Source organism: Lampetra fluviatilis, chromosome 1 (genome assembly GCF_964198595.1).
Source record: "Lampetra fluviatilis chromosome 1, kcLamFluv1.1, whole genome shotgun sequence".
NCBI classification, from domain to species: Eukaryota; Metazoa; Chordata; class Hyperoartia; order Petromyzontiformes; family Petromyzontidae; genus Lampetra; species Lampetra fluviatilis.
The window spans coordinates 32,995,683-33,011,200 of NC_136275.1; the positions used below are offsets into that span (position 1 = coordinate 32,995,683).

The window sequence follows — 15,518 nt, forward strand, 5'->3', positions numbered from 1 at the left end:
AGGATAAGGTCCACCCATGCAAAGGATAAATTAACAGCTTAAGCATGTAAAGGCAACTTCACTTCTTTAATATTAATGAAAAATAAAGTGACTCTTACAATACATCTTGTTTGTTTCTATACTCACTATTAATACAATCCACTCAAGTTTCTTTTATTAAAGATTCCACTAGGTGGCGACAAATAAAATTGTTGACTGAAACGTGCTTACGTATGATGACGTTAGTGCGAGCCCTCCCGGAAGCCATAGAGAATGCATTGCAGCGCCCGCCGTTCGAAAAAAAACATCTTTGAATGTAAGTCTATGGGAACACCCTGGGCGATTCTCAGCCGGAGTGAAATCTCCCAAAAAGAGGCGGTACTCCACAGAACGTGACATGACGCTGATTGGACTATATCCAGAGGCACAGTGACGGCTAGCGTGACTCTGTGGTTGAATGACATTGGTGGTGCGTCGCCCAATCGCCCTAATGAAGAAACCGCCCCTGTTGGCAAGTCCACTCAGCTCCACGTCCTCCTGTACCACATCACTCCATCACTTCTCTAGCCCGTGCCGCGCCCATTTAACCCCCTTGATCCGGCCGAACAAAAGCTGTTTAGGCATGCGGTGGTTGGGCATGCGGGCTACATGACCCAGCCAACGCAGCCTTGCCTGCTGAAGGAGCTCACCGATGGGACTTTGCCCAGATCTTTCAAGGATTTGTGAGCTCCTCGCACAATCCAGCCTGGTTAAACCCAGGATGGATCGTAGGCAGGCCAGCCTAAATGTTTCTAACCAGCGTAGATCCTCCATTAGGGGGTCCAAGTTTCGCAAGCGTAGAGAAGGGAGGGAAGGACTGTGGCCGAGAAGACCTGAGGCTTCGTGCGAAGCGACAGACCAGGTAGCTTCCACACAGCGTTACGCAACCGATGAAAAGATATTGCCGCTCGACTGATTCGGAGTGAGACCTCTGCTGTTAAACAGACACACACACACAGACACACACACAGACAAAGATCCCCCATATAGCCTTAACAGACTGTAGGGGCAAGTGCTGTTAGCGAGCACCTATGAAGGCCGGAACGGTACACGAGGGGGTGGATGGCCAGCACCACGCCCGACCGCCTTTGTCTCCCCAGTGGCAATGTTTACACACCGCACCAGGTACTCATTTGAGGCTGAGTCGACCTAGGGGAGGCCCGGGACCGGTTTAGATACTCGTCACTGGTGTTGGCCGTGAGCGGGAATCGAACCCGTGTCGCCGGGTTCATAGCGCAGCGCGCTAACCGCTACAATAACGCTCCGTACAGACACACACAGACTCACACACAGACACACACACGTACAGACACACACAGACACACACACGCGCCATCTGCTGGCGGTGCTTTACCTGCAGCGGTGTTTGAAGTCTTTCAAGGCTGACGCTTTGTTCGTCTGTGCGAACACAGTATACTCGTACGTACGAGTGGTCAAAACATTTAGAAAATCTGCTAGGCATGTAAGGGTGTATCGATTAAAATAAATATGCTTATGATGGATGTGTCGCATTGCGTGCGTACCAACCGGTTATTCCCGATTCGTCGTGTTTTGTGGGGGGCTTGAGGCGGTAGCCGATGGATCCAAAAATGGCCTTGCTGTGATGCCATCTCCTGGCCACTCCGCAGCCCAGCGGGTTTGGGAGTTTCACAGATCTCTCCGTGATCCACCAACCCTCGCTTCGAAAGCGCTTGATCGCAGGCGAGTGTCACCACGACGCAGGAGAAACCCCGAGTTTAATTAGGATGGATCTTATGAATGATTCACGTCAACTTTTTGACTGAACCTCGCACATTTGACTGTGGACCATAATACCATATAGCGACCAAAGATAAAGTGTAGAGACCCATTTTCTTAGACAAGCGGTTTTCAAACCCATGGGGCATGACCCCACATGGGCACACAAAAGCCTTAAGGTGGGCGCAGGCTACGGAATGGTTACGATGGTGGATGCACTGTGTGCGTGGGGAACATCGTCGCCACGTTTCAGTGACAAAACACACAAATACTAAACCAATATTAAACTATTTTTTATTTCACCAGGTAAAGCTCACGGAGCTATATATAGCAATCTGAGCCAGCTGAGTCAGGTCATCCCATGGTATTCCATGATGAGGAATATCACGGAAAATCACGACACCATTTTCTCACTAAAGAGGCTGAAATTCTGCCCTCACAGATCCTGTACCAGGTCCTGCCAGAGCTGCTGGAGGGCACGTGCGCGGGCCAGGAGGGGCCGGCCGCGGGGCCCCAGGAGGGCCCGCCCAAGGTGGCGGCTGTGCTGGCCGTCTTCCAGGTGACCTCCGACCTCCTGGCGTGGCAAGGCGTCGACGCGAAACTGTCGGCGCAGCTGGCCGGGTACCTGCTGCGCTTCTCCCACGCGCTCATCTTCAACTCGCTCATGGAGAGAGGTGCGAATCAAAGGCTCTGTATTTTTTGTTCCCTGATTGTGTTCTAATCTCCGCTGTGCCATCACGATCCGGTGGCTGTTGTTGTCGGCCTGTAACATTTTGTTGCTGGGTTAAGGCCATTTCCTCCCTCGGCTTTTCTTCCCTTCTCTCGGCCTCCACTCCATAGTTTTGTCATCACTCTGTGAGTTGTTCTCATGACATGTCCCTGCCTATTGCCACTCGAGTTTGAAAAACTAATTTCTTTAAAAAGAAGTTCTAAAGAAATGAGTTTTCAACCTCTTTTCAAAAGTGCATTGTTCCAGTGGCTTCCTAATATCGGAAGGAAGAGCATTCCAGACAGCCACAGAGGCGCATTTGAAAGGGCGCGATGAAGTGACCATCTCCGCACGATGGCCAGCAAAAAGCCACCACTGCCAGGATGACCAGAGCTCGGATGATGGTTTATGCTGCTCTTTGACGAAATTAGGAAGTTGTCGTGGATAATTTGTGGGCGAAACACTTTGCGTTGCGATCAGCGCGACCTTATAACGTAATTCGTTCGGCAACCGCACGCAGGCCTGGAGAGCGGCTTCCGTCCCGACGTGCGGTTCTACGCCAGCGTGAGCATCCTCCTCACGTGGTGCACGGAGACACAGCTGGGGCAGGAGCCCCACGCCATCCTCGCACCGGCACTCGCCGCATCGCGCCTGCTTGCAAACCCGCCCGCGAAGCTCGCCAAGGTGAGTCGTGAATGGGCCAGCCAAGCTGGCAGTGGTGAGTGGGCCCTACTTATCCGTCTGTCTCTGTGTCTACTGCACCCCCGGTACGGTGGGAAAGAAGTTGTTAAACATACATACTTAGAGTCGGTTGGGCTGTCTGTTGATCCGTCTGTCTAGCTGGCTGGTGGTTAGTCTGCCCATCTCTTCTGGACGTCTGCCTGTTTGGTCAGCTGTTGTCTGTTCTGGCTTGTATGGTTGGCTATATGTTTGTCTGCTGTCTGTCTGCTTGTCTTGCTGTCGAGTTCTCTAGCGGTTTGGTTGTTTGTCCATCTGTCCATCTATGTGATGATGATAATAATACAATTTAGAAATTAAAACAGATCTGGGTGCCGCCCATATGTTAGTAGCTCCCAGTCAGCGATAGAAATTGCAGATTTCCTTGTCAGGGGAAATTCTCTCCATAGCACAACTGCTATTGGTGCTGGAGGGTTGACAATGACAGGCTTCGTTGCTTTTTTAATGGTATACATCACGAGCTGTAAATAGGCAAAATTTGGCCTGAACAGGAACAACGGGGTTTTGTTGAGGGGCAGTGGGACTCCTCATTTAACCCGGTATTTCCGTAGGCAACCTGCACACCCTTCACCGTCGTAAAACAATAAAACGAGCGCCGTCCCTTCGCGCCGCGTCTGCGCGCGTGTCTCTCGTCTGCCCGCGCGATCGCTCCAGTGCTCGTGGTCGTCCCTGCGCAAGGCGTTCCCGGCGCTCAGCCCCGCACAGCTGCACACCGTGCTGCGGCGGTACAGCGGCGGCGGCCCCGCCTGGGAGGCCCCACCGGGGTGGCAGCCGGACGCGCACGAGCGGGAAGAGGCGCTCGCCAGCGGTGAGTCCACGCGGATGCGCGGGGTGGGCCCCCACCGCCTTCCCCGTCTCGCCGACAATCGCAACCTCCCACCGCACCCCCCACCCCCTCCCCCCCCCCATCCCCCCCATCCCCTCCTCCCGTCCAGGTGGGCCAAATGAAAGTACGTGCAGTCGCGTCCAGTCGTACATCTTTATTTAGTCCAGGTGGGAGCCCATTGAGGTGATTGCTTTTTAAGAGACCTGTGTCACAAAAACAGTGTCGATGTTACGACTGCGTGCGTGTGTGCATGGCCCATTTGTCTTCCTATCGCTGGAAGAGGACCTCTCACCACTTCGTGGTTCGTGTTGAGGGTTATTTGACCATACTTCACCATGCTGGTTGGTGCGAGTGACTAACAGGTCACCTGAAGAGATTTCAGCAGTAGTATTGTGATATCTCCTTCCATGGGCTATTCGGGTGAATCGACGACTCTGTGAGTTCCAATTAGATTATTAATCCCATGACATGACACCGATAGCACATTGATGAAAATCGATGTTTAAAAATCCTGTTGTAATTGAAGACAATCAGGGATGCAAGAGTTCCCAATGCCCAAAATACTGACGAATCTTGTGACGAAAAAACGGATGCGATGGGATCTGCGACCTATCATCTACCACCCAAACCACACTGACCTCTCCAACTACCACCGACTGCTCCCACCACACTGTTCCGCGCCTACGTCGTAACACTATCCCCGTTGCCTCATCCGCGATCCCTCCCCAGAAATCCTCGTGGGCTTCGATGATCAGCCCATGATCTCTCCGCCATCCGAGGACACCCACGCAACAGTAGGAGACGTGGACACCGCTCCCGAGCCAGCCTTCCAGAGAATCCTGGGGCAGGTGCAGCACTTCCTGCGTCGCCTGCAGTGCGTGATGTCACTTCCTGTCGGCGAGGCCCAGGAGGAGGCACCCCGGTTGGAGCAGAAGCGGAAGGGGACATTTCGAATCTGCCGTGCCGATGATGTGAGTATTACCACATACGGTGTTCGTCCTCGCTATGCGTCAAACAATTAATCCATTTAAACGATTTTCACGCTGATGTTTTTTAAATGGTTATAATGCGTTCGCTGTTCTTTGCGACTGCAGTAATTGACCCAATTTGGCAAATTGGGATCAGATCTGGACACCGCTAAGCGAGTGAGTGAGATGGCATTAACAACAACTCGCCGCGCTCTTCGCAGGCCACGGCACAGCCCAGGCGCCCGTCTGCGATCGGGCAGGAGATCAGGAAGTCGTGGAGTCACAGTGGAACGCAAGACCTGTCCATGCAGCAGCATGTTTCCCTGCGGAGACCCACGGAGAGTTTCGGACGCTACCCGAGTTTCCGCCGCTCGTCCCGGCCGCTTGTCGTCAAACACGACGACTCGCGGTCTAAACCCGGGCGGCCAGAAATTTCAGGTGATGCTGAAGGTGGCACTGGCGCTGGCGGCGGTGATGGTGCCGGGACCAGTCCCTCGGAGGACTCCTCGCTCTGCGGTCAGCCAGGCCAATTTCTGCGCTTGCCCCAGCAAGGTCAAAGGTTGCCAGAGGCCTCGGCACAGGAGGAAGTGAGGATGGGTCGCAGACGGACGGCGCTGCCAGCAGATGGCGCCGAGGGTCAAGCCAGCGTGAAAGGTTGTGATTCGCACGGACCTTGTTATTTTGCGGCTTTTTTTGGATGACGTGGTGACACATTTCTGTGACTCGCATTCATGGCTGTGATGATAATTGTCTCATTTCAGGTCGGACAAATGGTGTTCATTCTGTACGAAAAGTACCCCCTACTGTACAACGAATATCTCCGGCTCATCGAAAGCTCATGGAGGTATAATGGTGGTGTGTGTGATGATGATATTGGAAGTTTGGTGATGTAGTTGGCAGTGATAAATGATGTATGTAATGATGATGACAATGGAGGTGTGATGATGGTATATGTGACGATGATAATGAAATTGTGATGGCGTCAGTGATGGTGATAATGGAGGAACGATGACATGCGTTCCAACTCGACCGAACCTTTAAACCTTATACCAGCTTGCAAAGCTAATCGTACCACGTCATTAAATGTTTTTAATCAAATAAAATGTTTTGATTCAACTTTTGTTTTGCATTTCGGTAGGCCGTACAATGTTCAAACTTTTCAGTCTGCCGCTCAAATCGGTAGGGTTGGCAGGTATGTGACGATGGTCCAGGTATAATAATGATAATGACATTGATTTATAAAAATAAACAAAAAATTAATCACAGGCCTATAACCATCGCAACTGACTACAAGAGAAGCAGCAAACAACATAGGACACTCGTGATACTATTGCAGACAAGCAAAATGCTTTCCTTGAATTGAGCGAGATGTATGAGAAGTTATTTGGGCAAAGCGACGAAGGCCGGGAATTCCAGCGTTGAGCGGTACAAAGAAACGAGTCGGAAGGGAGAAGTGTTTTTGTTTTGCAGTTTTAGATGGAAACAGTGGAGGTGAGAGGGACTGTGGCTTTCTCTGTGCATGCCCCTCTTTTTAAATCCTTTATATTAAGTTCACTTGCTTGCTTGCTTGCGCGCTTATGACCGTGCAAATCTTTCGGTCGTTTTTTAACCCACTTCCCGTGATCCAATCGAGCTGACATTTTGCACACCGACTCGTTGTGCGTGACAATTTATTTTCGTGAAAATTTTTTTCCAAAATTTTCTATTTTTTAGGAAAAAAATATATCATATTTAATTTAAAATACCAATGTGATAAAAATGAAACTCTTACTCAAGAAAAACAGAAATGAATAATAAAATAAAACCGATGCCACGCATATAAAGGATTTATAGTGAAAAACTTTGTTTTTACGGGTTAATTTTTTCTCTCTGGGACCCACTCATCCAAATCCTTTCGCCTGCAGAGTGACGATGACGGAGACCTGGTTTAAATGTTCGTGAACAAGGAGCCGCATCGGAACACATCTTGGAGCCGCTAACAAAGCCGTCTGCAACGCCATCGCCAGCACGAGTGCCACCAGCAACATCAACTACTAATTCTAGATTTGAAGCTTTCGTGACTGCAAGGATTCATATTCTTAGGTTTTTTTCGGTAAAGTCACGTAGGTAAAAAAATTAAATTAAAATTAATAAAAGAAAAAGAAAAATCACGACGTTTCGGAGGCAACACAAGCTTCCGTCTTCAGGTGGAACCGTCACAGCACGATTGCTGTATCAAGAAAGAGTTCTTTCTTGATACAACATCAACTCCACCATCAACTCCACCACTTACCACCACCACCACTACCAGCAGCACCAACATTACCACCATCCAAGGCATCCACACCACCATTATCTCCACTGTGATCACCGCGACCACACCACCAACACTTCCAGCATCAACACTACCACCGCTGCCAATAACGCCACCAGTAGCATTAACCCCAAACACCATCACTGCCATTGTTACCAGCAGAGTAAACACTGATACGAGCATCACTATCAGAAATATCTTAACCACTCTCACCTCCACCCTGACCTCGAATGTGACCATCAGCTCCACTTATCAGCAGCAGCAGCATTGTACGTCAGCACTAGAGTTCTACGTGTATAACCTTTAGGCACGTAACCGTTTATTGACTAAAATCGTTTTTCACTCGTAAAATTACGCGTGCAAAATTCAGTTATTTGTGAAGATGTAAATATACTACCTTTGGACTATTGGAAGGAGGAGACAGAACAAATAAGACCGAACAAAGGAGAGAATTTAAACGAGGCTAAAACCTTATTCGTGAAGCAATTTTCAAAGATTCATAGAATCGCGGGCCTAGTAACCACCACCACGACGTCCACTACCACCACAAAAATCACCATCACGTTCCTCATAATGATCACCATCACACACAACGAAAACAAAGATCTCCTGTGTAACCTACACAGACTGCTGAGGCAAGTGCTGTTAGCACTTATGAAGGCCAAGACAGTGCACAAGGGGTGGGGGGGGATGTGGCAAGCATCTGCGCCTGGCTGCCTTTGTCTCCCCAGTGCTAGTCTTTACACACTTCACCAGGTACTTAATCTAAGGCTGAGTTTACCTAGGTGAGGCCCAAAACTGGTTTAAATATTGAGATGTTAGCGGTAAATAGGAAATCCAACTCGGGTCACCGGATTCCTCGTGGAGTGTGTTACACATTATGGGGCCGCCCATAAATGACGTCACGCACCGAGGGGGGGGGAGGGGGGTCAGACATTTGTGACGATATGTGACGAGGGGGGGAGGGGGCGTTTGAGAATTGTGACGTCACATCCAAATGCGCAACTTTAAATAAATATAAACAATATAATTGTTATAACAACACTAATTTTGATTAATTTTCATGATTAACTATTTGATTTTTTAAATTTACTAAGGTCACCTTTTATTTATTCCATGATGGAGCATTTTGCTTCTCCATGGGAGAATGGAGAAGCATACATTTTGTAAAAAATTTGAATGATTGTTATTAAACATTTTTATTTTAATGATTCTACCAGGGCTTTTCATTTTGTGAAATTAATATGAGATTGTTATGATTGTACTCTCCATTTTGCTTCGTTCTACTACAAAGTTTCAAGTATTTTTTTATAGTTATAATTACTTTTAATCTTTTATAATTATAAGAGATTTTCAATATATTCTGAACATCTGCAGTTTTAGTTCGACATTGAATATTTGCAAATTAATTTTATGCTAATTTTCAGATTTCCAACGCCTCCTTTTATATAAATGTTTTCTCCTACAACATCAGAGTGCAGCGCCACATTAAATACGCACTACAATGACAATAGTTTAAAGTGATTTTAAGCATGTTTTATTTTAAAAATGGAAATATGTTTTGGGGGGGGGGGCAGAGTTTTGTGACGTCATATTTGAGAGGGGTCTGACTTTATGACGCCGTGTAACGAGGGGGGGAGGGGGGGGTTCAAAAATCGGCCAAAATCGCGTGACGTCATTTATGGACGGCCCCTATGCTTCTGCCCCCCCCCCCCCACCTTAATAACCGACACGAGCACACACATCGCCACCATCGCAATGAAAAACACATCGCCACCGCAACGGACGATGGCAAATTCAGATGAAGGGCAAACCCCAGTGCGTTGCTGTGCTGTCCACACGCGCAAGCACTGCCGATCCTTGCAGCTGAGTGAATGGGACAATTAATGTATTGATAGAGGCTGACAATCCTTCCGGGGGACTGAATGTATCAAAAAGTTGGCACCCTCTTTCTGTTGTGTGATTGAAAAATATATTTATGTTTTTTTTTATTCTCGTTGCTTACGGGGGAGCCATGGGGGTTGTAGAGACCTGATAAACGGTCACGCCTTTGACACGGAATGAGAAAGTGCCAAGAAAGATCATTGCAGAGTTTTAGCGGCGTCGTGTAAAATATGTACATTTATCAACGTGGGTCGCGGATTAAAAAAATATAGCCGTAGGAGTTCATCAAAATGTCACTTCCGGCAAACTGTGGGCAAACATATTCCGTTGTATTTTTGTTGAAAATGTGAAAAACAATATATACATGTCTACAAATAATAAATATGGATGGAAATATTAGTACGTGTTCAATGCAAGTTTTTTTTTAATGTAACTTCCGGTTTACATGTCATTTTGGGGGAAATTGCCTAAGAACATTGTCTTCTTTTGATCATCATCAGCCATGTTCCATTCACTGTTGGATTAAGCCATCTGAAAGCCACCACTACCTCTCAATCCTGCCATGTAACATCAAAGGCTGAACCATCGGTGACCATAACGCATATTTAACCTTCTATAGACTGTAGATTAAACGTTTGACATCTATTAATCGAGATCACGGTTGTAATCGGCTTTCCTTTCTGTCGGCACAATGTATGAATTACAGTTTGGTGTCAATCGTCTCTGTCAGGCTGTAGCCATACGGGAGACCCGGGCTCACATGCAGTGCAGACTCTATCGAATACATCAAACCACATTAAACTGGAGACAGACGTGACGGGATTCAACTTGTTGCTATCGTTGAGTGGCAACCTTCTCTGACACAGAGGGATGGGGTGACTTACCAACGACGAGATGTTCTCTCTCTCTCCTGGTACGCAGGAAGTTATGGGTTCGATCCCCGACCCTGACGATGTCTGTTGTATATTTGGAGTTGGGAGTTATCTCTCTTTCTCTCTCCCTTGGTTGCGTGGATTTTTATCCGGGGTCCTCCGGTCTCACCCTCCACATTAGAAACGTGCTTTTCGAGTGTTTGTCTGCCACGATGATTGTCCACATGTGATAATACAAGCCACGTAGATACGCTATCATGCGTGGCCAGGTTTCCTCTGAAAAAGAGCTGAGATGGTCAACGGGCTTTACCTGGTATATAAAATATTTTATATAATTATGGTGGCGTCGGATTTTAAATTTCTATGGGTATCGTCGGACACAGAGTTGAGTTTGTTATCAGTTAAATCGATTCCGTATCTCACACCGAGCATGTAACCAATTCCCGTCACGAATACGATTACATTTGCTAGCATTTGTGTTCACAATTCAAACTCTTACATTTGTATTCATCTCATCTGTACTGTTTACCATGTTTATTATGTCTCATCCGTAAAGTCTCGTTCATCTCATTAACATTTAGTTAACATTTGCGGTTTCAACTGATGAAGAATAATCCACATGCGTCTCGCATACAGAGCGCCACTGCCTTGTCTTGCATGAGCGCTGGGCGCGTGGAATAACTCCATTTCAGACCATGCCGGGGCATTGGCATCGCGTGGCTCCCATGGGCCAAGTGCAACCCATGAAATGGGGGCCCCCATCTAAAATATCGCTCCCTCTCTCGTAGCCCGGAATCTGGGCCGTGGTGCAGTTTTGCACCACCTGCACCCAATACCAAACGTACCGATAACGATTTGGTTTTGGCTGAACCCATACATGGTGATCTTATTTTTGTTTTGCCTTGGACTCATAACTTAGAGACAGTCCTTGCCTCTGACATCTGTAAGTTAACCAGCCAGTGTTTGCTTGTACTGAATCAGTGCTGCTGACATTATGCACTCCCAGAAAGCTATTGGGTCAATGGGTTGTGTAAATAGTTCAAGTATTTGTTCATGTGGAGAGACGTCAATGCACGTAGCCTGCTTGTCGACTGTTATTTATTTGGCCTGTTGAACGATCGTCACCACACCACAAGGTGGCGGTACACAACAATATGCAGACGACTACGTTGTCACACAGGATCATTCCCATCTTGGCGATGGCTCGTTTTAGCAAAATCTTTCGCAAAAAAAACACGCGGTGGAGGCTCCATTGGTGGCAATGCAGAGACACCTACGAGGCCTGAGTAATGAAGACTGTAACGATAGCCATCATCAGGGGACCTCCTTTGCCAGTACCAAAATATGAGAATAGGGTTTTCCCCTTTTATCTGGCAAACAAAAAAGGTGTTAAGTTGTTAAAACACCAAACTGAAACCTTTTACAAGGAATCATGTCTACATTAATACTTGTGGTCAAAATTCAAACAAAAAACATACTCTGATAATATATGCATTCTTTTTGAAACTGATTGATCCACACCAGAGACAGCTTTCTTTTGAGCCTCGTCTCAAACGGTGTTAGACTAGAGGACGCCAAAAGGCGTACAGCCCAAATACAATACACTATCAGAGTAATGGGAGCTCGGGGTGAGCATCTACATCATGGAACCATGGGACCATTGCTCTGATAGTGCATTGTCTTTGTGCTGTACGCCTTTTGGCGTCCTCTGGTCTAACACCGTTTGAGACGAGGCTCAAAAGAAATCTGTCTCTGGTGTAGACCAATCAGTTTCAAAGACAATGCATATATTATCAGAAGTTTTTTTTGGCATTTTGACCACAAATATTGTGGTTAATGCAGACATGATTCCTTGTAAAAGGTTTCAGTTTGGTGTTTTAACAACTTAACACCTGTTTTGTTGTCAGATGAAAGGGGAGAACCTATTCTGATAGCCATCACGTCATGACAAATGCCACAATGAATGATGGCCACAATTCCAAGTCAGGTGTCTCACTGCACACAGCATTGCGTTTGTGCTTATCGCTCAGAGCCAGTGATGCATATTCCACATTCATATTGCGGGATCAAGTCTATCCATCGGCCAAACACTGTCGAATGTGCATCATTTAGTGGCCATCTTAATGATCCTCAAATTGACCGCAATCGGCATTCGAACTCGCAAACTTGTGATTGTAAGTCACGCTCTCTCGCCACATCAGTGCAACTTGGAAAATATTCGAATCAATCACGAAGGCACTCAAAACAACGCTGTTAAAAATGATTCATGTAAAAGCAATTTAGCAGTGAGCTTCATCTCATGTTGGTAGAGCTTGTTTCCAGAAATATATTTCAGGGAACAAAAGCGTTGGTGGAAGCATCCCCAGTTGGCGGTGCTCGAGAGGGTATCGTATTTGGTCTACTCTTGTATTGGCGAAATACAATTCGATCTCTGTTTTTTTAACAGTTTCGCTCGCTCCATTATCCCGAATGTAACATCGGAATGGACTTCGCACGACTCTCAAACGATAGAGTTTCACACGCACGATTTGATGCAGTGCAGAGAACGCGAGAATTGATGTTTATCAATGGATCTACTCCTAATTATGTGCCCCATAAAAATTACGTGCTGTGATTCAGAATTTGTTTCCATGGGGTTAGATCGTGTATGCCTCGATGTTGGTAGACAATCTGATTATATCCAAATTGTTTCTTTAGCGGTCATATCGTGGCAAAAAAATATTCAAGAGGCGAATTATCAGAGGGGCTTTATAGGAAATTCAGCCTGGGACCTCAGATATTGAGGAGCCCCAAAAATGAACCGCTTTCCAATGGTTGAAAACACTGTGTAACAATGTTTTTGTTCCTGGGTAGTAAGTGTTATTTTCCTAATTGCTTATGCCTCAAAAGTACAGAAAATTTATATTATTCCCCACAAACTTTGCTTTTGTGACCAGAACAGTGGTATTTAGAAATGTACCCATTTTCAATAAGAAAACGGGCGAATTTGTCTTTTCATTCACATCAAGTCAGAAAAACCAACATATGAATCAAAATTAACATGTATTTATACTAAAGTAATACAAAAATGACTACAAAAGATTTAGACACCAAGGCGCACTGCCACAGGCAGGACTGGCCACAGCGGACCGAGTTCCCTGTGGTGAGGAACAATCTCGACAAACTACTCACTTCTAAATATTTTGTCGTCAACCGATCGCCAATTCTATGCCGCAAACCACGGTAGCTAAATGTGTCTTATTAACAGTGTGGTTGATATCTCGTCGCCAATGCATTGATCTGCCACCTTTGTCTCTCCAGTGCTCATGTTTACACATCACACCAGATGCTCAAGTAAGGCTGAGTCGGCCAAGGACCAGTTCATATAATCGCCACTGTTATTGGTTGTGAGTGAGAATTGAACTCGGGTGGCCAGATTCATAGCGCAGTGCACCAAGCATCCCACTTAGACAACAAGACAAAGATCCCCTATATAGCCTTAACACACTGTTGGGGTAAGTGCCGTTCGCGATCACATGAAGAAGGCTGGCACGGCACAGGAACGAATGGGTGGCCAGCACCACGCCCGACCGCCTTTGTCTCCCCGGTGGCGATGTTTACACACCACACCAGGTACTCGCCTGAGGCTGAGTCGACCTAGCGGAAGCCCATGACCGATTCAGATAATCGTCACCGATGTTGGTCGCGAGTCGGGAATGGAAGCCAAGGTCGCCGGCTTCGCAGCGGAGTGCGCTCACCGCTACACTACCGTATCCCCACACAAGACAAAGGTCCCCCGTAAAGCCTTAACAGACTGTCGGGGCAAGTGCTGTTAGCGAGGAGCACATATTGAAGGGCCGGCACGACACACGCGCAATAGATTGAACGAGGAACGCTGAGGCGTGGGTATCGCACAATGGTGAGGCTTGTCCCCTGCAGGAATGCCACTTTGGATGATAAGGGTAATTGGCAGTGCAAGCTCCGAGGCGCTCGACTCATATCTCCGAAACAGGGTCACGGCAAATGCATCGCAGGTGATGAATACACATTGTGAAGCCAAGTCATGTTGACCGCGAGCACGCAGTCACAGCAGCCGTGGGGGACGGGGGCAGTTTTTTAAATATATTTTGTGTGTGTGTGTACAGGTCCATTTATTAAGGAAAGAAAGGAAAGGTCATCATGACAGTGGGAGGGTGAGCAATCCTCTGCGCGTGCGTGCCCGAGATGACGCACGTAGCATCGCGACACGTGGCGAAGGTGTGAGATACGAGGCCGATAGGTGGCTGCTGGGCGTTGAGAATGGTTGTTTGCGTTTGCGGCCAGCGAGATGACAAATTTGATATACGGTATAGGCATGAATACAAACGAAGAGATGGGTCTGGTGGTCACCGCAGCCAATGCAGTTGATCTCACCACACCTACCCAGATACTGCGAATCTTGCACAGTCGACATCCGACCTCCAAGGTTTCACTCAAGTAAAAAAAACAGTGAAATGCTTCCCTTCCGAAACAAGCATGGAGCAAAATTTTGATTTAAAGCTTTCGTGACTGCAGGGATTCATATTATTGGTTCTTTCGGTAAAGTCACGTAGAAGGGAAATAATACAATAATAAAAAATATAAAACAATAAAATTATCACGACGTTTCGACTGCAACACAAGCAATCATCATCAGGTGTGAAATCCACAGCAATAAATTTTGAAAAAAGTGGCGGTTTTTTTCTTAACGTCAGCACCACGGACAGCGATGTGGCAGTTGGTCAGATGGACGAGTCCATCTATGTTCGAAAGAACCAAGAATAAGCATGGAGCAGTTGTTCATTGCCACACACATCCCTCAGCCGGTTGGTGGAAATTCCGCATTACCATGGCAGAGGAAGCAGTGAATCGCCAAAGCGTTCGACCCTCTTGTCAGATCCCGCAGCTGCTGCTGCCACTCCCTAGGCTGGGGCACGTCAGTCTCCCGCCGTGTCTCCTCTTTGGTTTCGTCTTTTTTTCGTCGCCAGACTCGCGGAGGCCACTCCAGTGGCTGTCTTTGGTAACTGGCCCTCGTCCATCTCGCACACACGTCCTAACCAGCATCCTGGGGGCCGTCCATAAATGACGTCACGCGATTTTAGACGATTTTTGACCCCCCCCCCATCGTCACACGGCGTCACAAAAAGTCAGACCCCCCCCCCTCAAATATGACGTCACAAAGCTCTCCCCCCCCCCCCCAAAAAAAAATAAAACATGTTTCAAATCGCTTGAAACTATTGTCATTGTAGTGCGTATTTAATGTGGCGCTGCACTCTGATGTTGTAGGAGAAAACATATACTGTATTAAAAAATATATTTAATCAAGTATAACGTGTTGTCTATATTTATTTAAAGTTGCGCATTTTTGGATGTGACGTCACATTTCTCAAACCCCCCCCCCCCCCTCGTCACACATTGTCACAAATGTCTGACCCCCCCCCCCCAGGTGCGTGACGTCATTTACGGACGGCCCCCT

General features: G+C 47.2%; 1 protein-coding gene across 2 annotated transcripts in view; it reads left to right on the plus strand.

Moving 5' to 3' along the window:
- The window catches only part of LOC144934825 (ras-associating and dilute domain-containing protein-like), a 70,947-nt gene that overhangs the window by 24,372 nt on the left and 31,057 nt on the right, over nucleotides 1-15,518 (plus strand). Inside the window, exons 9-15 of one of the 2 annotated variants that reach the window (XM_078861035.1) lie at nucleotides 2,198-2,429; nucleotides 2,985-3,148; nucleotides 3,857-4,010; nucleotides 4,758-4,999; nucleotides 5,218-5,650; nucleotides 5,758-5,840; nucleotides 6,901-6,965. In XM_078861035.1, coding sequence (XP_078717161.1) covers nucleotides 2,198-2,429; nucleotides 2,985-3,148; nucleotides 3,857-4,010; nucleotides 4,758-4,999; nucleotides 5,218-5,650; nucleotides 5,758-5,840; nucleotides 6,901-6,927 — 1,335 coding nt within the window. In that variant the 3' untranslated portion in view covers nucleotides 6,928-6,965. Of the gene's footprint in view, nucleotides 1-2,197; nucleotides 2,430-2,984; nucleotides 3,149-3,856; nucleotides 4,011-4,757; nucleotides 5,000-5,217; nucleotides 5,651-5,757; nucleotides 5,841-6,900; nucleotides 8,186-15,518 lie in introns of those variants that run through there. The other variant, XM_078861026.1, reaches the window with a different exon arrangement.